This window comes from Harmonia axyridis, chromosome 6, assembly GCF_914767665.1.
Source record: "Harmonia axyridis chromosome 6, icHarAxyr1.1, whole genome shotgun sequence".
Lineage (NCBI taxonomy): Eukaryota > Metazoa > Arthropoda > Insecta > Coleoptera > Coccinellidae > Harmonia > Harmonia axyridis.
This window is the reverse complement of record NC_059506.1, coordinates 34,785,550-34,810,456: the sequence shown is the minus strand read 5'-3', so window position 1 is coordinate 34,810,456 and position 24,907 is coordinate 34,785,550. Positions and strand designations below refer to the sequence as shown.

Sequence of the window (24,907 nt, the reverse complement as noted above, 5' to 3'; positions counted from 1 at the left end):
GGCACAATAGACGCAGTGAAACGGAACCTCCTCAATTAAATCTAAACCTAACCTAACCTAACCCAACCCTATTATTTGAACTTCATCATCCGATACAGTTATCAATTTTTCCAACTACTAAAACAACGAATATGAGATGTAGAGTCTACCTCATTTAAATTTCATCATTTTCAAGATATGCTAATTTATCGAGTTCTGTACTCGAATTGTTTCCCCAAAGATCTATGTAAATATGTTCATCCACTTCTTCATTTACATCTAGAGCGGAAACATCAGAGGGTATCTCTCTATCTCCTCTAATACGCCAATTTCTTTGTGGGACAAATTGAAAAATAAAACCGACAAAACTCCGGCCAAACTGCAATATATAAGGTAGCTCGATGAATTCACCGAATCAGAATTCAGATTCTAACCAGCAATTGAATGAGAATAAATTCGAAGGGGCAACCGGAAGTTCGGGAAGTTTTTTTGATGTTGGCGGATCCTGCGAAATATGTGTTTTCGAGGGAATCACTGTCGAGAGGAGGTGATATTGCTTTTTCGGCAAGTTGAGAGGTCCTGAATATTGAGAAGTATAATCTGTGGTATGACAGGATGTCGAAATATTATATGCTTTCCGCTTTTTTGTGCTATTTCGTATTGTTACAAGACAAATAAATATCGTGAACATGAAATAATGAATTAATTGAACACAATTTCAGAGCCTGAGGGAACGAAACTTCTTCATTAACAGTCGATGAAGAAAAATGTTGATTTATTTTTTTTCTTGCTGTTGTTAAGAATAATCTAGAGGGTATGTGGCTTCAACAAGACGGTGCCACTTGCCACACAACCACCTTACAATCGAACTATTGAAAACAAAAGGACCAGGCAGCCTAATGGAAAAATTGTCACCGGTTGATTTTTCTGATTTTTTTTGTATATTGCAGAATATGACTACCTAAACGTCTAAAGTCAGTCTAAGGATCCAACTCAATTCTATGACTAGTTTTCAAGTAAAGTAATAAATTTAGACTGGTTTTTAATGAAAATTATTGTTACATACGGGGTGAGTCAAACATTATCCAAAATTCATAATTCACCCTGTAATTGAAAAAGTTGTGCTGCAACCACAGAAATAAAATTTAGCACAATTCTCCGTTGAGGGACTGTGATCATTAGTGCAAAGTTTCATCACAATCGGGTGAGTACTTGCGGAGATTCAGGTCATTTTGTGTCAAAATCGATTAATTTTTTTCTATGCTTGTGATGCTGCAACCACAGAAATAAAATTTCGCACAATTCTCCGTTGAGGGACTGTGATCATCAGTGCAAAGTTTCATCACAATCGGATGAGTACTTGCGGAGATCAAGGCCATTTTGTTTCAAAATCGAGTAATTTTTTTCTATGGTTGTGATGCCACCACATAAATGAAATTTGTTACTTTTAGTTCGAGAACACTATTGTTACATGTTAAACAGTATTGGCTCTGCTATGACTAGTTTTTGAGATACACAGGGTAATATATTAAGAGGGGCTACCGTTTTCACAAAAGTGGTCAAAAACTTGTATACATTGAAAATTTCATACAAAATAACGGCAACAATAAGTAAACGCCAACGTGTCTCTGAATGAAATTTTCATTTTCTACAACTCTTTGACAACTCTTGTAATATTATATTAGCCTGTGTACCTCAAAAACTGATCATAGCAAAGCTGATACTGTCAATACTTCAACATTAATACTATCACTAAACTATCATAGATGGAGCTATAAAACGAAAGATTCCTATCTTACCTATAAAAATAAATGAGTATATCAGCCCTGTTACTGTCAACCTCCGTGAAGGTCAGCCTGGAGTGTCTGGACCACACTCCAAAAGCTCTTGCAATCATCCTTCGGACCTCGTAGAAATCCAGTCCATTCAATCTCTTGGTCCTCAAACTGTAAGGGAAAACGAGTTAGTTTATTAGATTCCCAGAAAAGCAGAACAAATAAGATCGAGTTACAAAAGTAACCCTAGAATCTGTGAAAACTTTTCGAGGAGCTTTTCCGTTCAGTTGTTTATCCCACTGATCTGTCTTAGTCGAGTTTTGTAGGCAGCATGCATATTTTAGAGGGTGATGCGATATACGGGGTGTTTCTGTGGTGGTGGCATACAATTCGATGGGAAAATTTGGTCGGTGATTCAATTTTGTTGTTGTAATGTTTCTTGTTGTTCTTTTAGGCAACCGTAGTTAGATCATCCTAATGAAGTGGCCAACATAGTTTCGAACATAGATGTACATAACCATAATTTAACTATTAAGGAATATATCAAATATAAATCTGCTGTAATAGTTGTGAATAAATAACCTCCAAAATATTGATAAAAAAATATGGATTCATCTCAATGTAAAGAAGTTGATCTTCAATTTCTGTTTTGTATCAGTTCAAATGATGGACAAAGCTAAGGGAGGCTTAATCCGACAATGGGTTGTTAGCTGACAATGATGGTGATGATCATTTTAAATGTAAAGTTAACCAGAAGAAGCCACAGGTTCAGCGATACAATTATTATTAACAATGACACATTATGCGGTAATAATTTCGTTTTATTTTATTTGATAACGAACTCCCATCAAGTCTGGACCAAATCCAATGAACATGCAAGATACATCATTGAAAATAATGAAGCGAAAAATAGCGAAGAGAATCGAGATAATGAAAATAAGAAAATTACCCGCACGAACCAATAAAAATATGAGATATTCAATTTACTTTCGATCGAAAATTCCATCATTTCACAGATTGTTAACTCTCAAACTGAATTTCCCACTATCGAAGGGCTCTTATCGAAAACCAATCGATTATGATTGCACAGGGGGTTCCGAAACTCGTAAAATCTACGATTCCATGGTAATTATGACACCTAAGGGAGCTAATCTAATACCCTTAATTGAAAATTAATTGATACAACGTTGAAGCAACTCATAGTTGAATGGAAAACCGTCGGTAATAGAAACATTCCAATTTCCACTGAGGTAGAACCTCAATACCAGAAATAGAATTACATGGTGTACAAGCCTAATTGAGTTATTTTAGAGTGGTAGTGAAGCCAAACCTTCACGGTTTGCAAAAGCGATTAGTTGACAACGTTGTGTCATACGCATTGTTGGGCTTTGGTGCTGTAAAACTCGATTCCTATAAGTATTGATCTTAATGATACACAAAGGCAATTAGAACTCGGTTCTGTCCGTCCGTACACTGAGGGAAATCCATATTTTTTTTATTAATAAAGCACTTATTTGGAGGTTATTCATTCACAACTATTACGGTAGATTTATATTTAATATATTCATTAATAGTTAAATTATGCATTCAAAAAAGTTTATTAATAGAGGATAAAATATCTGCTTACAAGGTATTTGATAATATTTAATATATTTCGGTTATAAATAATTTATATGAACTTACGTTATCTCTAAAATAACACAAATTCAGTGTCAACAAATTTTAAACTGGTAGTTAAGAAACATTTGCTATTTATGAATAAACTCTTACAAGAATTCAATAATTTATTCACTCAGAATATAGGATTTATTAATAATTAACAAACTAACATAATTCTATCTATCCAATCTGTGGAAAAGTTTGAGGACACATCTCTCAAAGAGAAGCGCATCTCCTTGAAGGATCAACTCTATGCTCCGAAATCTTCCAAAGATTGGCACTAACGAGAAACAAGTATTATGGAACTGGTGGTGCCATCTGGACATATTGAGTGGCATATTACTCAAAACGTTTCACTTCAATTCTTTACACAATTGTAAAACAACTCTTAGACACTCCCTCTTTGAAATGTCATCAGAACGGGGTAAAAAAATCTATGGCTAAAAAAACACGCGGAGGGCAGAACTCGCCAGAATATACGGATACACCCTTATAATCCTGATGACAGGAAGCGAAGTAGGCATCCTCCTTCAACCAAGTAGCTTCAAAACTGTAATCAAAATCACCTCACATTGACGATACAATATTCTAGCAACTTCAGCCCATCAAGGAAACGCCATCTTCAGGACCGTAGGGGGCGCCACTGTTGTTGACAGGATGCAGATGCCCTACCGGTCGCTCACTCAAGGAGGTTGTGACGGAGAGTGATACACATCACACCCAGGTTGAGTGAGTCACCGACAGAACAGGTTATGGGCCCTGTCGAAGATATCAAATTGAGGTTTACAGGGGTATAAATATAAATCAGTAGATATTTAGGGGATTTAGGGCACAGATGGGGTAAGGAGAAGGTGAGAGGAGCGCCCTCTTGCGAGTATTTGAAGGAACCATAGAGTAATAAACATAGATAGAGGGCGTATACGCAATGTTCACATGTCCCCAATATGGTTAGATTAAGTTGTCGGATTGTGATATATTCTCAAATCCACAATTTTACTATATCGTTATGAATTTATATTATATTGAATGAAATATATTTATTTGAGTGATTCCCGATTAAATATTCAAATTTGAATATTTGGAATGCGATATTCGTCCTAATTGTCGAATTTATAATAAGCAGAATATTTATTATTTTCTGTATCTACCTGCTGAAATCCAAGGTTTGGAAACTTTTGCTCTCCTAGTGTCATCGGTGGTTTCACGCCGTTTGGCGCGCTTGAAGTTTGTTTTTGAATTCCTGATATATTCAGGTCTTTATTTCAATACATTTTGAGTTAAAATGAAACGTTGATTCACTATGGGACATAAGAAGTGCGTTCTTTGTGGAGAAACTCGCGAATTGAGTGAAATATCTTATCACTGATATGTTTTCATTTCGGCGAGCATCATGTCAAATTTGATAGTTCATGTTGGGGACAAAATTTGATTACTGGAAATGACATATGCTCCCTCTATCTATGTTTATTACTCTGAGGAAGGAACTAAATGATGTTAAGCGTATTGGAATTTACAAAAAAACAATATTAACATTTTAAATCATCTGGTAAGCATTTTTCAGAAATTCAGGGGCTTGATCCTTTACATAATGATTATTTTCAGGACAAATCTCAAATCGGTTGGCGCCATCTATCGTCGTATCTCCTCCATAGACTCCTTATTTTATTAATTTCAACTTGTCTTAGTGGATATTTCCGATGTTTTGAGAGTTCTCAATCCTGATTCGCATATATCAATTGAAATGATCAGTTTTCTCCTAGATTCCTATATCCTACAATCCTGTAAACGTACCTTAACTGCAGAAAATTCAAGGGAAGCTATAATTTTTTTCCTTTGGACGATTCTAAAGTTCCGAAACCGTAGTAGCATTTCGACTATTCAATATATTCATTTCGCAGTTTCAATCTGCTAAATCCAAAAGTTGAAATACTTGTCGTTAAAAATTTGATTGTTCATAAAACAATACATTGTTCTCTTTACGATTGAATTGAATGTCATGCACGTTTCCATTGTGGAATTTTATGGAGGAAGAGATTCAGCATTGGTATCTTTCTGGACAAAACAAAAACAATGTTACGTTTTCGTCTTGTTCTACCAAAAATTCGACTACTTTTTGTGTTTTTAGAGGGTGAGTCATATTTTTTTTGGGACAATTTCTTCCGTTGTATTCGTTTTGGTGAAAAAATGGGAGCATTGGATGGAGCGATGAAAATTACTTATCGAAACACAAAAAATCGAACCGTTTTCGAGATATTTCAGTTTTTATAGTCTCATGATGCCAGCAGATTCATTCATCGCGAAATTCATCGATAATCATTGAAGTTGTCCCAAAAAAGCATGACTCACCCTCTAAAAACACCCTAAATAATAATATCAGAAATGTTAAAGTGTAAAAGAATGTATTTTAACAACATACATTTATGCACGAAATTTCAATCTGGTGACATTCACTGTTTAGAAGTTATACGCAGAAATTTCTTTAATTTTATCAACTTTGGAAGGATATATCTCCCTCAATATGCATTTTGGGCCATTAGTTCATTCATGAAACTATACTTATTTTTCAATGTACTATCACCCCCAGAAAGCTCGATACACATTTTTGGCTCACAGTGTATGTAGGTCTAAAGATCAAGGGAAAAAAGATATTATTAGATTTTAACACAATGGTCAAGTAAGACTATACGATTTAATTGAGCATTCTACATCATATTCGACGCTCAATTCACAAATTGTTTCCTTTTCCTGACAATAAATCACACAGAAATGAAAATCCACTTGATAACTTCATAAATATCACTAAGAATAACAACATACAAAATACGAGTACCTAAATATCGGTTTTCCACGAAAACCACCTAGTGAAACTCTCATTTCCTTCGAGTTAGACGTCGTAACTCCAAAAATCGCTAGAATAATTCCCTTATTTCCCCTTTAAGGACAAATCTTGGGAAAATATTCACTGTTTATTCACAACATAAATATTTTTCGCTCCAAAGCCTACTGTCGTAACGAAAAGATGTACACAACCAATTGGATTGAAACAAATTAGATTCCCCTTTCGATTTCCCTCGTAATTTTCCGCTTTCCCGATGAATTCGACGGTAAAGTTGAACATCTCCGAGTTGATATTTTCGCGAGATGAGAATGACAGTTGGAAACGTTGCTCAGAGGCCGAGGAAAAAAGATTGACGAGGATGTCCTCATTATTTGTTTCGAGGAATCGACTTGGCTCCTTGTTATTGTTTTTGATAATTCTTCGTTATCGAGAGGAGATTGCAAGGCTAGAATCTCGGCTAGAGCAATTTTTTTATTATCACAAAGAATAATAAAAAAAAAGGAACCAATTAATATTATCTGTTTGGTCCAGATTTCGTTTCAATAACTTAGGCGTCGGATAGAATAGGTAACTTTTTTCATGAAAAAAAGTTCATATAAACATATATGCTAACAAGCTTCATTTTCGAGATACAGGTGTTAAACTTTGAAATTATTACATTCATTGTCTCAATTATTAGGTATTGAAGTCTTGATAATGTAATGTTTCGTTTTAGGTAAGTGTCTCCTGCCAAAATTATTTAGTGGCGTAGATATAGCGGTGCCATGATCCTTTTTCTATTAAAAATCTACATCACTGTTTTTTTTCGAGAACATTTTCTTATTTCTGAAATCAACATAGCTTCTCTTGAATTATTTTCATAGAATGTACCATTTTCGAAATAATCGAGTACAAAGCAAATACTTTCCACAAAACTCTACCAGAATTAAATTTTCAAATTGAGTGATAAATGATAGTAAAAAAAATGAGGTAGTGTATTATAGCGCTATTAGATGGCATTTAATTGTATATACACTATGTCTGTGTGTGTGTAACATTCTTTATTAGTTAAATTAACAATATTATCAAAAATACTTATTGTCTAGCGGCAATTGGTTTGAATGTAACACCCTGTAGTTTGTTACATTTTTAGATTAATAAAAATGTATAAAAATAAAAAATAATTTCTTTTATATTCTGTCTGCTAGACCACAAGTACCAAAAATATTTGGAAACAGCTAATTTTTATTATTCTAAAAATGTAACAAACTACAGGGTGTTACATTCAAACCAATTGCCGCTATACAATAAGTATTTTTGATAATATTGTTAATTTAACTAATAAAGAATGTTACGCGTTACTTTATGAGCACACACAAAATTATTGTTTTTTTGTCCATCCTGCACCAAATGGAATCAAGATGTGATACATTTTTGGAATCAACTCAGCTAGTGTAATCGGAAAATTGAGACAAAATGGGGGTGTTCAATAAAAAAAATGACGGTGACGTCAATACTCGAAAGTAATTCACCCTGTATATTAGATTATTATTTTAAAATACGGTAAATTAAAATAAAAATCGATGTGCTTCAGGATTATTTCTTAAAATGGTCTGTTTAGCTAAAAATGAATTTGTTCCATACTTTACGGACACAGTGTATGTGAAAGACACTCAAACAATAGAATAAAAGCGTTATAATACAATAATAATAAAACACCAATTTCTGTACTTTCATTTATCACTAATGTAAAAATTTGAAAAATTAATTTTTGTAGATTTTTGAGGGTAGTATTTGCATTGTAATCGATTAACTAGAACATTCTATGAGAAAATGTGATTCAAGAGACCTTTTTTTCAGTGAAGCTCTGTTGATTTCCAAAATAAAAAAAAGAAAAGGGTCATCGCAGCCCTAAATCTATGTCACTGCATAAGTTTGTCAGGATACACTTACCTTATTCGGAACATTACATTATCAAGACTTCAATACCAAAAAATTGAGACAATGAATTCAATAATAGTGAAGTTATAAGTAAAAAACTGTTTTTTTGCAAACTTTAACACCCTGTACCTCGAAAACGAAGTTTCTTAGATAAATATCCATAAGAATTATTTTCTTGAAAGGATTTGTTCTATCCGACGCCGAAGTTATTGCACTAAAATCTGGACCACCCTGTATAACACTCCATGGAAACGCGGGAAGTTTTACGGATTGTCCGACCTCTGTTTAGCCCTAAGAGCCCACTCCGTTGTTTGTTCGCAAAAACCCGAATTTCCAAACAAAACAAAACACGCCATTCATCCCTCCCAAAAACCCCAACAAGACCGAGTATCAAAATACCCCTCTTAAAACCTCCACATTTTTTTTTGCCGGACCCAGTTGAAAAGTTGGAATTAATACGGCCACCTCGAGAAAAACTTTTCCCAAGCCCTCTGACAACTTTCTCTAGCGCACTAAATGAGCATAGATAATGAAAAATTCCTTAAACTGGCGTAGACTCCAAAATGTCAACTTTACACGGATGTTTGAAATTCATGAGATTATAACGATCCCCAAGATATAGTGCAACAAAGTTAAATTATTTGGGGATTCTGGCCCTGGCGGGTCTTGGGGAGAATATTTCGTCCGGATATTGAGGTACAAGTCGTAACTTGTGCTGAAGCTTTGGGGTTAGGTTAGGGATCTTGCGTCAATACGTATCAGAAAACAAGACTTTATCAACGTCATTACATTTTTTGATTTTCAAGGTTCACTTTGAAAATTTACGTATGAAATTCTGCTTCTGCATAACAAAAGTAGTAGTTTGAAAACTTTGAATAATGGATTTCCACAGGGATCAGTTTTTTCTCCCATACTTTTCAATTTATAACGGGTGTTTTTTTCGAGGTATATAACTTTAAGTTGGCATTACTGTTCAAGATGGCGACCGATTTAACAGCTGTCAAGTGATTTATTCTCAGTTTGGTTTGGCAATTCATCATGAATAGACTCACGCCTGAACAACGCTTGCAAATAGTGCAATTTCATTTCGAAAATAATGGTTCTGTGCGGAATACGTATCGCGCACTACGTCCATTAGCGATGAAGCGCACTTCTGGTTGAATGGCTACGTCAACAAACAAAACTGCCGCATTTAGAGAGAAGCTAATCCTCAAGTGTATGTCGAAACACCGTTACATCCAGAAAAACTGACTGTTTGGTGCGCTTTATGGGCTGGTGGAATCATTGGTCCGTACTTCTTCAAAAACGATGATGGCCAGAACGTTACAGTCAATGATGATCGGTATAGAGCCATGATTACTAACTTTTTCATTCCTGAATTGAACACCCATGATGTCCAGGAGCTGTGGTTCCAACAAGACGGCGCAACATGTCACACAGCTCGTGCCACAATCGATTTATTGAAAGACCGCCTAATTTCACGTTTTGAACCTGTGAATTGGCCTCCAAGATCTTGTGATTAAATTTAACACTTCTAGACTACTTTCTGTGGGGCTATGTAAAGTCATTGGTCTATGCGGATAAGCCACAAACCCTCGACCATTTGGAAGACAACATTCGCCGTGTTATTGCCGATATACGGCCACAAATGTTGGAAAAAGTCATCGAAAATTGGACGTCCAGATTGGACTACATCCGAGCCAGCCTTGGCCGTCATATGCCAGAAATCATATTTAAAATGTGATGCCACAAGATTATCTTGCGGGTAAATAAAATTCATGTCAATCGAATAATCCATCGTTGTTTTATTGCAATTTAATGTTCTATAGCTCTGAAAAAATACCCTTTACTTGTATGACAGCCCTGTTACCTTATCTGAGAAAATCATTATTTTGATCTCGGAATTATTGAAAATTCTTGAAGATCTAAAAATTATGGAAAATTATTTTTTTGAGTGGCGTTTATGCCCTAATCGAAATAAAACAAAAGTTTCTTGTTTTCATTTGAATAAGAAACAAAAATATAGAAAATTGAAATCAACTTTCAAGTTTAAATTATTTCATTACGATACCAAACATCGTAAAAAGGCATTCTCCAGACTAAAATCAAGAGTATAAAAATATAGTTCACAATGCAGTATGAAATAAAATAAAATCATCTTTGAATTTTTTTTATTCGAGGCGTAATATTTAGAACGAGATCGTCCATCCAAGTAATGGATGTTTCGTGCTATATTGGTGGAAACTACTCAACACTACAGTTGAGGAAAACATAGGAATGAACGTCTTCAATTACAATCGATAGATAAGGAAACCCTAGAAGAAATTTATTTCTCATATGTCACAGGTTTAGATGAAGGCGGTAGCTCTTGCAATCGAAGAGTATTGCCGGTTTTAGTCGAGCCAGTTTAAGGAAAAAAAGTGTAGCTGGTAGCTTCAAATACCTTAAAATTTCAGTACACATTAGATGCATTATTTCCTCAGAGTAATAAACATAGATAGAGGGAGCATATGTCATTTTCAATAAGCAAATTTTGTCCCTAACATGAACTATCAAATTTGACATGAAGCGTGCGGAAATGAAAATATATCAGTGATACGATATTTCACTCAATTCGCGAGGTTATCCACAAAGAACGCACTTCTTATGTCCCATAGTGAATCAACGTTTCATATTAACTCAAAATATATTGAATTAAATATTTAAATATATCAGAAATTCAGAAAACAAACTTCAAGCGCGCCAAACGACGTGAAACAACCGATGACACTAGGAGAGCAAAAGTTACCAAACCTTGGATTTCAGCAGGTAGATAAAGAAAATATTAAATATTCTGGTTATTGTAAATTCGACAATTAGGAAAAATATCGGTTTCCAAATATTCAAATTTGCATATTTAATGGGGAATCACTCAAATAAATATATTTCATTCGATATAATATACATTCATAATGATATAGTAAAATTGTGGATTTGAAAATATATCAGAATCTGACAACGTAATCTAACCATGTTGGGGACATGTAAAAATTGCGTGTACTCTCTCTATCTATATTTATTACTCTATGATTATTCCTGAAATTTCTCAAAAATTATACTGGAAATAATAAGCCAGAAAAAATAATAAATACCTATTGTCTTGAAATCTTTTTGAAAAAAATGTAAATTCGGAAAATTATAAGTATTTAGTGAAAATATCTCTACTCGTGATGTTTAGAAATTCATCTCCATATATTTAAACTATTATATTTCATTGCTCGAATTTAAAATCCACTAGAGATAGAATTTTTCCGGAAAAATTTCAACATTGCTATATGAAAGTTTTTTATAAGGCAATTTTGCCTTTTGACACTTTTGGAAAAAATCTTATGAGTGAAATTGCCGAAAAGTAATAAACTTATATAAATAAGTTAATAATAAATATATATAAAATTTCATTGCTTGAAACTCGCGACGCTTTGGTAACTTTTTGACTAAAAAAAGAAAAAGGGAAATAATTGAGCCTTATAAATCTAGTTTTTTTTTTAGTGTTGAAATTTGTGATAAATTTTTATGTTAAATATAAAGAGCAGCTGTATTTTCTGAACTGAAAGGCGTACGTTGTTGCCAACATAGTAGATCAATTTTTCCACTCAGCTTACATAAAAAAAAAAACTTGAACATTCTCGGAATATCGAGGTTGGATCCTAAAAAAAAATTTCCTTCCTAAAATCACGAGAATATTCACCTTAAATCGTTGGGAAAGCAAGTTTGCATCAGCGCTTTGTATATTTTCAAAGGAATTTTTCGGGAGCTCTAACTCCAACGCAACATAGAGAATACCTCCGTTTTTACCGTTGAAAAAACTTGCGACGTAACTTTGTTCCATTTAAAGCTGAAATTCCATTATCGTTCAAGAATTCACTAATATAATACTATAATTTGGACGTCATAAAACGAACCTCATTGAAAAGGAATATATCGACTAACATTTCATTTGAGAGTCACAGGATTATCGTCAATTATATTCAATCATGGCAATAAACGCTGTTATATTTAACAATCGGTTATAAATAAACTTACAAATATACGAACAATGACAACAACTTATACCAATTTGTGTAACTTGTAGTTTGTGATTATGACATTTGCACCTATAAATGAGGAACATTTCTAATTTTGTCAATATACTGGCTGTTTCTCCGATCAACTGACGAAACAGTAGTTGGGAGAATTTTTGTAGTTTTTTATTTGATTTTTGGATTCTCGATATTACAAGTAGTAAACTTTTAAAATTTCAGTTGTTGGAAAATGTTTTTTCGAAAGCTTCCAAATATTCATTATTAGAAATAATAAACTAAAATCAAACTATCATATAAAATATGGTAGTGAATTGTTTGGTGAAAGGTTGATTATTATAATCAATAATATAATTATTTCAAGTAGCTAAAATTTATATATGAAATTCACGAAAATCATTGAAACATTCAAATAAACTCAAATTGGTTTAACTGGAAAACTTCTAAAAGCTTGCACCAGTTATTTGAAGGATGAAAGCTCAAAGATCATACTAAGCGAAAACTTCTGAAAGCTAACAACAGAAATTTATAAAATGTAGAGCTCAAAGATAATACAAAAAATATCATCGTAAAATTTTACAATGGGTGATTTTGGGTTGATGAGAATACGATTCGATATGTAGAGCTAAATATTGCTCAGAAATAGGTTCAAATAGAATAGAAACATGTTAATTATTAAAATAAAGTAAGTACAAAATATCCCAGATTATTTAAGCCACTGAAAGACTCACTTTTTGTTGAAGGTAAAATCAGGTCAATTTAAAAGGCCATAATATTTAAATATCACAAAAATTCCCAACTTAACATAACGAATAATCAAAAATTTTCCGAAATTTTGTTTCGACCCAATTTTCCCGGTCCGAGAAAAACCCCAATTTCTACTCAATAAATTAAGATCAATGGGCGTAAAATCAGGTCAATTCAAAGGCCACAACATTCAAACAGCACGTATACAAAAATTCCCAACTTAACAAAACAAATATTAAAAAAAATTTTTTTTTCATCAAAATTTTCCCGGGCCTACAAAATCTCCAAATTTCACTGAAAAACCACAAAACAACTCAAAAAAATTAAAAAACGTACCATCTCCAAGCAGACCAACAATACCGGACACGTTTTCGAATGCATCTCACTCATACCAGCCACCAACTTGTCACCATGGAAGATCGTCGGAAAATACTAAATTTCCTCCGCGGCTCCGGCTTATATAGCGAGCCGACGCACGCGCACCTGCCCCTCACACCCTCCCCGTTAGATTGATAAAAATCCAGATGTCACTTAGAGTCCAAGGGTTCACTCTCCAACAATATTGAAGTGATAGTTGTGGAGCTTATTGATTTAGAGATTCACTTAATAATTCCGATGAAGAAGACGAGGAGGTATGCAGTGGCATCTCTCCGGATATGGCCCAGAGGGGGGTGTTCTCGAGTATCGTTTTCATGCATTTATACGCCCACGTGTTTTACAGCCAGCCTGAATTTGATAAGGAGGCGATGATAGTCGGTCACATTTCGTTTGGATTGAATGATTGTGATTGGAAACGTTGAAAACGTGAAAAACACGTTGCGTTTGAGCGAACGTTCATTCATGCGTCAATTGAACCCTTGGAGATCGCAGAACTCTATATGTATAACAGGCCAATTGCAAAGTTCTCGGTCTACCATAGTGAAACACATTTTTTTGCCAAAATTCTATTTTATTATTCAACATAGTTGCCTTCGAGGGCGATACAGCGATTATAGCGATCTTCCAACTTTTCGATAACATTTTTTAGTAGGATTTGTCTTTCGCTTCAAAATAGGCCTCAGTTCGGCGATTACTTCTTCATTGGCGCTGAATTTCTTTCCAACGAGCATTTTTTTGAGGTTTGAGAACAGTAAAAAGTCGCTGAGGGCCAGATCTGGCGGATACGGTGGTTGCAGAAGCAATTCGAAGCCCAATTCATGCAATTTTGCCATTGTTTTCATTGATTTATGACACGGCGCATGGTCTTGATGAGACAGAGCCTTTTTTCTCTTCAAATGGGGCCGTTTTTTAACGATTTCATTCTTTAAACGATCCAATAACGCTGTATAATAATCGCTGTTGATGGCCTGGCCCTTTTGGAGGTAATCCATGAATATTATACCTTGAGCATCCCAGAATACTGATGCCATAACCTTGCCAGCTGACTGTTGTGTTTTTCCTCGATTTGGATTCGGATCATCGTGTGCAGTCCACTCAGCTGACTGTCGATTGGACTCCGGAGTAAAAATATGGAGCCATGTTTCATCCATTGTCACATATGGACGCAACAATTCAGGTTTATTGCACTTAAACAGCTTCAAACACTGCTCAGAATCATTAATACGTTGTTGCTTTTGATCGATTGTGAGCTCGCGTGGCACCCATTTTGCACACAGCTTTCTCATGTACAAATATTCGTGAATGATATGATGTACACGTTGAGATGATATCTTCACAATGTCTGCTATCTCGATCAACTTCACTTTACGGTCATTCAAAATTATTTTGTGAACCTTTTTGATTTTTTCGTCGGTAACAGCCTCTTTTGGGCGTCCACTGCGTTCGCAGTCTTCGGTGCTTATTTCACCACGTTCAAACTGATCATACAATCAATGATGGTTGATTTTCCTGGTACATACCCCGGAAAGTCTTCATCAAGCCAAGATTTTGCTTCATCTGTATTTTTTCTCTTCAAAAAGCAAAATTTTATCTTTTTTCCAATAACAAAAGTAGCTTCACTCACAAAGCAATATCTCACAAACTAATGATCGGACTGCTGTCAAATTTTGACACGTATCGTTTGAAGGTTGGTACTAACTAAAAATCATATGGATTCAATACTAGCACCGCCATCTGAGAATCAGACCGGGGACTTGACATTTGGCAAGTAGAAACTAGGCCTTTACTCAGAATTGTACGCTATTTGATTCAACAAGGCACCTAATTTTTAATACGAGAAAAATATAAATAATAAAATGTAAATAATAAAACTATAGCGATTTTCTTTCGAAAGTTGTCACGTTTATGGATTCTATAATTAGGGCAGAAGGTAATTATCAAAAAAAAACTACAAATCATAGCTATAACCCCCAATTTTAATCCTAATCAGTCGCACCAAAAAAAAAAAAAAGAAAAGCAGCAAATTCCAACAACTGTCGCATCCTGTCAATCGGCGCCACTTGTTGCGTAATCGACCGTCCGTCCAACATTTACAAATTTCAAAACCCTGTAATCATTGCACGGGACACTCTGTCCGAGCTACTCGTGATTCCCATTCCGCCAAACAATTGAATCAATTTCGGCGTTCAAAACGTCGAGAGAGCGCGTCCTAACCTATCAAGCCTATCAATAATAAATTTCGCCATTCACAATATTTTCGCTCTCCGGGAATTCCAACATGAACATGTGACACTCTTAAAATCTGTACAATGATTGGGAATCGGTGCGTTGTCAGTGACATGTCCCACTCGTCGTTTTATGCTTATGTTTTTCCGGCGGTCTGAAAGGCGGCATTCCTTTCAGGAACGGGGATTGATAAATGGGATGCGATTTGTACCTGACGTGAAGGACCTTTTCTTTTCGCGGTAAATTAATTCGTTTTTGAATTGTCTCTGTCGACCGGGATGAAACCGCATTGTCGTGTTTTTCTATGCGAGCGGTTTACTGGGAGGACGCAGAAGGACTGCGGAACGTATCGTATGTTGCGTGTATATACTGAATGGTTTAACAATATGAAATATACTGTTTGAAATTGTTATAATGGCAATATTGTGTACCATCTTCTGACATTTCCTATGTATTTTGTGTTTCGGTTTATGGGTTATGCAATTTCTACAGAATACATTCATGTACACGCAAAATTTCAACATGGTCTCTGCAATAGTACCTTTTTTCGATATTCTTTTTGAATTCTTGAAACCAAAGCGAAAAGAAAAAGTATGATAAGTTTAAACATGGCGAAATGAGTACCTAAGACGGCGAACGCAGTGGACGTCCAAAAGAGGATGTCATCGACGAAAAAATCAAAAAGTTCACAAAATAATTTTGAATGACCCTAAAGTGAAGTTGATCGGGATAGCAGACATTGTGAAGATATCATCTGAACGTGTACATCATATCATTCACGAATATTTGTACATGAGAAAGCTGTGTGCAAAATGGGTGCCGCGCGAGCTCACAATCGATCAGAAGTAACACATGTAAATGATTCAGAGCAGTGTTTGAACCTGTTTAAGAGCAATAAAATTGAATTTTTGCGTCGATATGTGATAATGGATGAAACATGGCTCCATCATTTCACTCTGGAATCCAATCGACTGTCAGCTGAGTGGACTGCACACGATGAATCTAATCCAAAGCGAAGAAAAACACAACAGTCAGCTGGCAAGGTTATGTCATTAGTATTCTGGGATGCGCACTGTATAATATTCATTGATTACCTCCAAAAGGGACAGACCATCAACAGCGATCATTATATAGCGTTATTGGATCGTTAAAAGGATGAACTCGTTAAAAAACGGCCCCATTCGAAGAAAAAAAGGGGCTGTTTTTCAACTCGATGCGCCGTATCACAAATCAATGAAAATAATGGCAAAATTGCATGAATTGCTTCTGAATCCACCGTATTCGCCAGATCTGACCCCCGGCGAATTTTTCCTGTTCTCAGACTTCAAAAGAATGCACGCTGGAAAGAAATTTAGTCCCAATGAATAAGTAATCGCCGGAACTGAGGTCTATTTTGAAGCGAAAAACAAATCGTACTACAAAAATGGTATCGAAAAGTTGTAAGATCGCTATAATCGCTGTATCGCCCTCGAAGGAAACTATGTTGAATAATAAAATTGAATTTTGTCAAAAAAATGTGTCTTACTATGGAAGACCGGGGAATTTTCAATTGGTCTGTTATAGGCCAATTCGTTCGGGGAATAAACGCCCAAACCCGAGCCGAGACTGATCTTCAAGCTTCCTTGATCACTTGACCTTGACCATCTACCCGACGTCTTAAGCCCACCCTCCACGTCTCCCGTCCTTACACCTCTCTCACACTTCCTCCAATCAGATCGGTAAAAGATAAAGTATTTTTTAATAGAATCATCAATATTCAATATCCTCCTCTCGTCATAGCAAAATTCTTCCGACATAATTCGTTTAAAGGGGCATTATATTCAGATTTGACGTGATACGAAATTTATTGAGTTATAAGAAATCCTTGAGGGCGAGCCGAACAAAATGGAATTGAATTTCTGGCTTGAGCATTGGCTCCGAGATCTGGTCCTTCGATTCCGGATCAATCCGGCGTACGTACCGTATACGGATCTATGGTTCGGGCGGACGAGCCGTCGTTGATGGTCCGTTTCGTTCTCGTAGTATAGGAGAGGAATTAAATTATTTATGGTGGAAGAGATCGGATGCAGACATAGAAAAATGCAGAAAAAAACTTTACAACCATAGAAGTTTGTCTGGGTCATGAAGAATGTAGGGAGAAAACTGGTGTTTACACCATGTTTCTATGGTGTTCGTCCACGTACAATTAATGTAACGGGTGTTTTTTCGAGGTATATAACTTTAAGTTGGCATTACTGTTCAAGATGGCTACCGATTTAACAGCTGTCAAGTGATTTATTCTTAGTTTGGTTTGGCAATTCATCATGAATAGACTCACGCCTGAACAAAACTTGCAAATAGTTCAATTTTATTTCGAAAATAATGCTTCTGTGCGGAATACGTATCGCGCACTACGTCCATTTTATTTTGTTCAGCGATGAAGCGCACTTCTGCTTGAATGGCTTCGTCAACAAACAAAACTGCCGCATTTGGAGTGAAGCTAATCCTCAAGTGTATGTCGAAACACCGTTACATCCAGAAAAACTGACTGTTTGGTGCGCTTTATGGGCTGGTGGAATAATTGGTCCGTCGGTACTTCTTCAAAAACGATGATGGCCAGAACGTTACAGTCAATGGTGATCGGTATAGAGTCATGATTACTAACTTTTTCATTCCTGAATTGGACAACCATGATGTCCAGGAGCTATGGTTCCAACAAGACAGCGCAAATGTCACACAGCTCGTGCCACAATCGATTTATTAAAAGACACGTTTGGTGACCGCCTAATTTCACGTTTTGGACCTGTGAATTTGCCTCCAAGATCTTGTGATTTAACACCGCTAGATTACTTTCTGTGGGGTTATGTAAAGTAATTGGTCTATGCGGATAAGCCACAAACCCTTGACCATTTGGAAGACAACATTCGCCGTGTTATTGCCAATATACGGCCACAAATGTTGGAAAAAGTCATCGAGAATTGGACGTCCTGATTGGACTACATCCGAGCCAGCCGTGGCGGTCATATGCCAGAAATCATATTTAAAATGTAATGCCACAAGATTATCTTGCGGATAAATAAAATTCATGTCAATCGAATAATCCATCGTTGTTTTATTGCAATTTAAAGTTCTATAGCTCTAAAAAAAAACACCCTTTATAATCGAGAATCACTGAAATAAATATATTTCATTCAATATAATATAAATTCATAACGACATAGTGGAATTGTGGATTTGAAAATATATCACAATCCGACAACGTAATCTAACCATGTTGGGGACATGTAAAAATTGCGTATACTCCCTCTATCTATGTTTATTACTCTACGACAATCATCGATATTTCTGACAAGTGTATTCCTAAAAGCCCCAATTCTCATGTCCTGACTGACAGCTAACTGAAATCCTATATATCGTACCGTCAGGAATTTCCTGAAGCATATTTTATTCATTCACATCCGAAGTGTAAAATTATCTGGAATCAGTACAATGAAATGCATAAACCTATGGATTAAATCCACAGGAACGTATCTGTTGAAATACGAGCTTGTTCGAATGCTCACGGGGATACTTCGCTGTATTCTTTAGGGCCATAGGGGCGTTTGTCGAAGCGTATCAATTTCCATTAGGAAGTTGAGCCCTTGTAAGAATCTCTAAACGAAAATTTATACTTCATATTTCGAAGGTTAACATCAGGAAACACAGTTTTCAGGTTTTTTTTGTGTAAAAGTTCTTCCTTAGTCGTTCCAAAAATTACAAATCGATAGAATTGAAACACTATACTCGTAGTTGATTATACAGGGTGTTCTTAAATTGGAGATACAAACGAAAATGACAGGTCCGCAAACGATTTGTCTTCGAAATACAGGGCGTTAAATTTTGATTTTTTTCTCATATCACCTTCCCTTCACAAGATTATCAACTCAAATTTGTCATAGATGTTTCAATTTGAAGTTTTCATCATGTGATATACTAATTTTGAATGCAAATCTATAGAGTGATATTTTTTCTGGGGCAGTGTCCGCTTCTTTCCTCTAAAACATTTTTGGTGGACCACTGGTAGTTTAGAAAAATGTAGAAAGAAAATTTGGTTCAGGCTACATTTTTTGTTTTTTTTGTAGTTTTGTCGTATCTGCTATTGATTTCGAGGAAAATATTCCAAACAATTCTCTAGTAATCGTCAGGAAAATCCAAATAAATTGGAAGATCCAGTTAATAAGCTGTGATGAATAAATTAACTTTGAGTTTTGGTAATTATTTACCCAATCTATAGCGGAAATTGATGAAGATTCGATAAGCTGGTTTAATCATCACAAAAAAGTAGGACCTCGAGAAACACCCTGTATCTCGAAAACAAAGCGTTTGCAACCTCATATTTATAGGACTTTTTTTTTAAGAGTTACTCAAGGAATCTCATTTTAATTTATATCCCCAGTTTAGGAACATCCTGTATATTAGGAATTCAATTCTTTTAATTCCTAACTGAAACAAGTTTTATACTTTCTATGTTTGTACTATTAAAAAATTATAGTTATTTATTATAAAGGGTGTTTTTTTTCGAGGTATATAACTTCAAGTTGGCATCACTGTTCAAGGTTTAACAGCTGTCACCGGATTTTTATCGAAACTCAAGGAATATTTACATTAATATCGTTTAGTGATTTTTGCATTGGAAAATGTTGGTTGACAGAACTGTTTCCTGTATCACAAATTTGACAGATTATAGATAAATCCGTGGCAGGAGAGTTCCGAGTACCAACTTATAATAATGAAATATAACCATAAAATATGTCTGTGAAACTGAGATATTCCCGCACGTTCTACAAGATTTGCCACAGATAGTAGCAGTAGATAGTATTCAGCAATAATTTTTTCCTCGCAAAGTTGTGGAAAAGTGTTCTTTCACATTCTAGAGACACTTCTCCAACATTGTCAGTTAATTGAACCACTCAGTAAGATGAAAAACACATCTTTGTGTTAATTAGAACCTCCCAATTTTTCTTCCAAAGCGTCATTATCGAAAATAACACCCCAAAATTGAACGGAGATCCCTAGAACCAACAAAAAGACAACCCAGCTTAATTGAAAAAAAAAAAAATCCTCCAACGTTGAGTACTCATTTTCGCGATAATAAAATTGACGATGTTTATAACCATTGCGTCGACACTGGAGCAACCCCAAATGGATTCAAACTGGCCCAGAAGATTTCCCTTATAATGGCCAAAATAACTCGAGAAGGGGTTGAAAAAGAAAATATAAATATGATTACGATATTAACCCTACCCTTGAGCCTTTTCATTCCGGGCCGTATCGAAGCCATAATCAATCAAACTATTGTTCCGTTTCCATAAAAAATGGCACGAAGAGTTGATTAGATTTACGTAATAAACATTTTGGTCGCGGAATGAGCAATAACCTTCAAAAGTAATTGACATTTAGGATATATCAACCCTGCCAAACTGTATCGTAAAAGGGTGAGCTCAGTTACCCAATCGTTGTTGGCTACGGTGATCGAATAGGGTGGAGAGGGGGAAGGGGTGGGGGTAATCTCCGGTCTATTCTCAAGAATATCGAGAGATTATTGAGGTTGAGTTTCATCTGCGATTCACTAATGGATAAAATTTATTGGAATTGAATTTGATGTCCTGGGAGGGGTTTATTATTTTTTATGATGAAACTTCAGGGATGTTCGGAAATATTTTCAACCCCCGTTTTACGAAGTTATCGTAGTTCGAATTTGGGGTGTACGAAAGCCGAATGAAAAAATTTCAGTCCTTGTTCAGTACTATATTTCCTTATGAAACAAAGAGGGATTATTTGTTCTCTTTTTTACACGCAAAATTTCAACTCTGAAATTTGCAATTTTTGTTTTTCTACATAGGCGTACAATTTTTTTTTCCGGAATTCGAGGCTTTGTCGTAAAAAACTGATCATCTTTTGAAGCGATCCACGAATCGGTGCGATTTTTTACTTCTTCATAAAACCGGAAGTGCTGGTCAGCCAGGCCGTGTGCCATCGATCGAAACAAGTGATGGTTCGAGAAAGCAACGTGTGGAGAATCCGGCGGGTGGGGTAGGTCTTCCTATTTCAACATTTCCAAAAATGTCTTGACTACTTGCGCAATATGGGGTCGAGCATTGTCATGATGTTAAAACACTTCATCATGTCTCTCGTTTGTCTTTCAATGCTCGACTCAAACGCATTGATTGAGTTCGATAACGTTCGCCTGTGATTGTTTCAGTCGATTTTAACAACTTATAATATGCTATGCTGAGCTGGCCCCACCAAATACTGAGCATGATCTTGGAACCGTGAATATTCGGTTTGGCCGTCGACGTGGAAGTATAGCCGGGATATCCACATGATTTACAGCACTTGAGATTATCATAAAGAACCCATTATTCGTCTAAAGTCCCAATGCGATGCAGAAATCTTTTCCGTCTTCGCCTTGCATGCAGCTGTTCAAAGCAAACCAACGCCGTTCAACATCTATCGGCTTCAATTCGTACGGCACCCAATTTCCTTGTTTCTAAATCATTTCTATTACTTTCAGGCATTTTGAAATGGCTTTTTGCGTCACTCCCAATAATCCTTCCTATTCTTGTTGCGTTTGACACGAGTCTGGATCAAGTAACGCCTCCAATTCTGCATCTCCGAAAACCTTCTCTTTTCTACCGCCATGCTGGTCTTCAAACGTCAAAATCACCGTTTTTGAAGCGTTCAAGCTACTCTCGGCACGTTTTTTCACTAATAGCGGCCAACCATAGGTATTTGAGAGCGTTCGATGAGCCTCATCCGCAAATTTCTTCATATAGAAGCAAAAAATTAACACCTTTTGCAAATACGAGAATTTGGCTCGTAAACTGACATATTCAATCGAGAATAACTTTTTGATGTAGACCTAAATTGACTAATATTTCGATGGCGTTATGTTTACAAATACCTAAGCTTATTGTATGACATCTACGATCTATTTATTTCGAATACCACTTACCGCTACAGTCATCTATTGCAAAATGGCGGAAGCAATGTTGTAGACCTAATCTAAAAAAAATTGACAACATATACTCCTTTTTCCTTTATAACATATCTTTATGACATATTCGATTCTTCTGTTACGAAATACAATTCCAATAGTGACAAAATATTAATAACCAAAAAAAAATTGTGGTAAATTTTTTTATATTTATATCGAAAAAACCTTCATGAAGTAGACTCAATTAACTTTTTCAATTCACGATGTGATTTCTGAAATCTTATTATTTCGAGAAAAGAGATCAGGCTTCCTTGAAGAATTCTCTCGAAGTCTTATAGTATCGAGAAGCTCTCAGAGATAATCGAATTTGGGACACCCTGTAGTCTGTACAATGTTATATCCTAGTCAACTGGAGAAGTTTTATTTTCAGATAATACATGAAATGGTATGCCTATGATTCCATTATTTGACGTGGAATAATTATGAAAACTAGATATTTTTCTCAACAGGTGACATAACTGTCACCTGTCAAACACGACAACTACTCCAACATCCAACACACCTCATCTCTGGTCGAATCCACACCTCAATCCAGAACATCTTCGAGTGGGGATGGAATTAATTAATTCCGATAGAAACACGATCAAAACAATGCGTAAACCTACCCCCTGTCATCCCCCCACTCCTGACCACCTCACCGGTTGACCGCCATTGGCTCACTAATCGCCAGCACATCCACTTGCCAAATCAAACGGAGAAACGTTGACGTCACCATCTAATCGAGTAGGTGTCCTTTTCAATGGGCCCCCACCCATTGTTACCCCGCACTTCATCTCTCGAGCACTGACGTGGCACTCAGACCACAGAAATACTCGTGACTGGGCTGCCCGAAGCCACCGAGCCAGGGATGGGGTTGTAGGATTCAGGGGGATTCCCCTAATCAGGATAGGTGAGATGATGACATTCGAGTAAGGATTTGGACTCAAAGAAGGCAGAGAGTTGTTTATGTTTTATGAATAGAGTTGTTGTTATTCTATGATTGTAAGGGGCATAGAGTGTGGGGAGGATGGAAAATATGGCCTGTGCGAGAATTGGTGCTTCTTTGTATAATTAAGAGATGCTTTCAATTGGAAGGTGCTTTCTGATTACAATAGAAAGGCTCCAACTGTATTTCATGAGAAGTATTCACATTCAGATGGGGTTGTTTTATCCTTCGATATTTCTTTTCTGAGGTCCTTAAGGTCAAAAGATAATCATCATAATTCCACAGTATATACTGTCAAAAGTATACGAAAACATCGACCTTAGTCTGAGTGGAGTAAATCATAATCTTGATAAAGATGAAAGAATTCTTAGAGGAACCTTGAAGAAAATGTGAATACTTGTCCCTTTGGGGTTCTTTTCAAGATAATCTTGAGCAGACATAGAGTCAGCTGAGGTTTCTACCTGCAAAACAGAGGTTTCTTAAGGCATGTATAGTCTCAATTTAGGCTTATATACCTTCATTCCAAAGCTCTCTCTTATTTTGATCGAAATGTGTATCAAATGGAAAACTTGTTCTATTGATCATACAATTCACAGCATTTCGACGGTCATTTTTATTGTAGGAAGAGTGTCGAAATCATAATAATATCTGACTTTAAGGTCAATTGTACCTTACATCAGAGCTGTCCTCACCACTGCATCAGCTTGAGCTCTCCTTCCAGTTCCAGAGTTCTAAGGCACCACAGTATCTGGAAAGGTTTCAAGGAAGTTCACTCCTACCAGTTTCTCGTGCAAAGCATATTTTTGTATTGGCTTGCTGTGGCAATTCATTTCGCAATCAGCTGATCAGGATTTTCTTCTTCCTCTCAACAGAATCTGCACTCGCCAGTTTCTGATAACTATACTATCATCAGATGCTTCTTGATGCGACAGTGAGCCAATGAGGAGATGTAGAATGTTCTTGAAACGTTCCATATACTTCTTGGGTCTTACAGTATCAGCGTTTCTGGAATGATCCAACCCTAGAAGATTCCATAAGAGTGTTTCTCCTTCTCTCGAAACTCTTTCTTTTAGGTGCACTGGCAGTGAAAGACTTTAGACCTGCTTTTCTGGTAAGAAGATTGGTCCCTTCATATTCCTAAGTTGTCGAAGTTTGCTTACGATAAGCTTATAGAATTGGTTACTTGGATTATAAAAGTGTAACAGTGAATCTTCTCAAAGATAAATGTCCATATTGTGAGAGGCGTAATTTTTCCAGTCATGGGAATTTCACAAATTCAATATTCTTCTTCTTCTGTTATCCTCAATCAACTCTCCACGAAAGAAAAAGGAGAATGTTTTTCTGTAGGGGTCTCGAAGAGGTAATCATTATGAAAATTTTTTAGGT

The 24,907-nt window shown here is 35.9% G+C and overlaps 1 protein-coding gene across 3 annotated transcripts in view; it reads right to left on the bottom strand.

Annotated features, from left to right (window-relative positions):
* LOC123681636 (matrix metalloproteinase-2-like) overlaps positions 1-24,907 on the bottom strand; it is a 104,740-nt gene that overhangs the window by 14,342 nt on the left and 65,491 nt on the right. For 2 of the 3 annotated variants that reach the window (XM_045619858.1, XM_045619859.1), the window contains exon 3: positions 1,779-1,925. In XM_045619858.1, coding sequence (XP_045475814.1) covers positions 1,779-1,925 — 147 coding nt within the window. Of the gene's footprint in view, positions 1-1,778; positions 1,926-13,313; positions 13,464-24,907 lie in introns of those variants that run through there. The other variant, XM_045619861.1, reaches the window with a different exon arrangement.